Source organism: Parus major, chromosome 21 (genome assembly GCF_001522545.3).
Source record: "Parus major isolate Abel chromosome 21, Parus_major1.1, whole genome shotgun sequence".
In the NCBI taxonomy this organism is placed as follows: domain Eukaryota; kingdom Metazoa; phylum Chordata; class Aves; order Passeriformes; family Paridae; genus Parus; species Parus major.
In genome coordinates this window covers 6,036,909-6,037,883 of record NC_031789.1, presented here as the reverse complement: position 1 = coordinate 6,037,883, position 975 = coordinate 6,036,909, and the positions used below count along the sequence as shown (strand labels likewise).

The following is a 975-nucleotide window of genomic DNA, read 5'->3' as shown; positions in this document are numbered from 1 at the left end:
AGCATTCCCGCTGATCCCGATCCCCACTCACCGCTGCCCTCAGCATTCCCGCTGATCCCGATCCCCACTCACCGCTGCCCTCAGCATTCCCGCTGGGCGCGAACCCCGCCCGGCATTGGCAGCGCCGGTCCGAGCTCCTCTCGCACGGCTTCACCTCCTCACTGCCCCGCCCTGGCACGGCACACACCCGCAATTAACAACAGCTCATTAATTAACTGCAGGAACTCATCATTAGCTGCAGAAATTCATCATTAACTGCAGAAATTCACTAATTCACTGCAGAAATTCATTAACTAAATGCAGGAATTCATAATTAACAGCAGGAATTCATCATTAACTGCAGAAATTCATTAATTAACTGCAGAAATTCATTAATTAACTGCAGAAATTCATTAATTAACTGCAGAAATTCATTCATGAACTACAGGAATTCATTAATTAGCTGCAGGAATTCAGTAATTAACTGCAGGAATTCAGTAATTATCAGCAACAATTTATTAATTAACAGTAACCATTAATTAATTAAAAACAACAATTAATTAATTAACAGCAGGAATTCATTAATTAACAGCAAAAAATAACTCCTATGGGGTTTTTCTGTATGTAGAAACTGCAGAATTCAGCAATTTAACAATTAATAATTTAACAATTTACCAACTGAATAATTTCATTTGAGGACAGGCCAAAGCCTGTTCCACTCTCACAACTCAGGTGGGAGCAGCCAAAAAAGCACCAAAAAGGGGCTTTTATCCCCCAGAAAGTGTGTTTTTTTTCCCCAAAAGGGTTTTTTCCCCCAAATTGCCTCCAAAAAAAGTGATTCTTTTTCCCCCAAAAGGGATTTTTCCCCAAAATCGGCCCAAAAAGTGACTTTTTCCCTCAAAAATACTGAAACAAAACAGATTTTTTCCCTCAAAAATGGCCCAAGAGAGGACATTTTCCCTCAAAAAAGCAATTTTTCTCTCCAAAAAGGGATTT

General features: G+C 40.0%; 1 protein-coding gene across 1 annotated transcript in view; it reads right to left on the bottom strand.

The window, feature by feature from the left end:
- Positions 1–975, bottom strand: part of TNFRSF4 (TNF receptor superfamily member 4) — a 9,073-nt gene that overhangs the window by 4,155 nt on the left and 3,943 nt on the right. Inside the window, exon 2 of the mRNA XM_033519370.1 lies at positions 73–182. Within this exon, the coding sequence (XP_033375261.1) occupies positions 73–182 (110 nt within the window). The remainder of the gene's footprint in view (positions 1–72; positions 183–975) is intronic.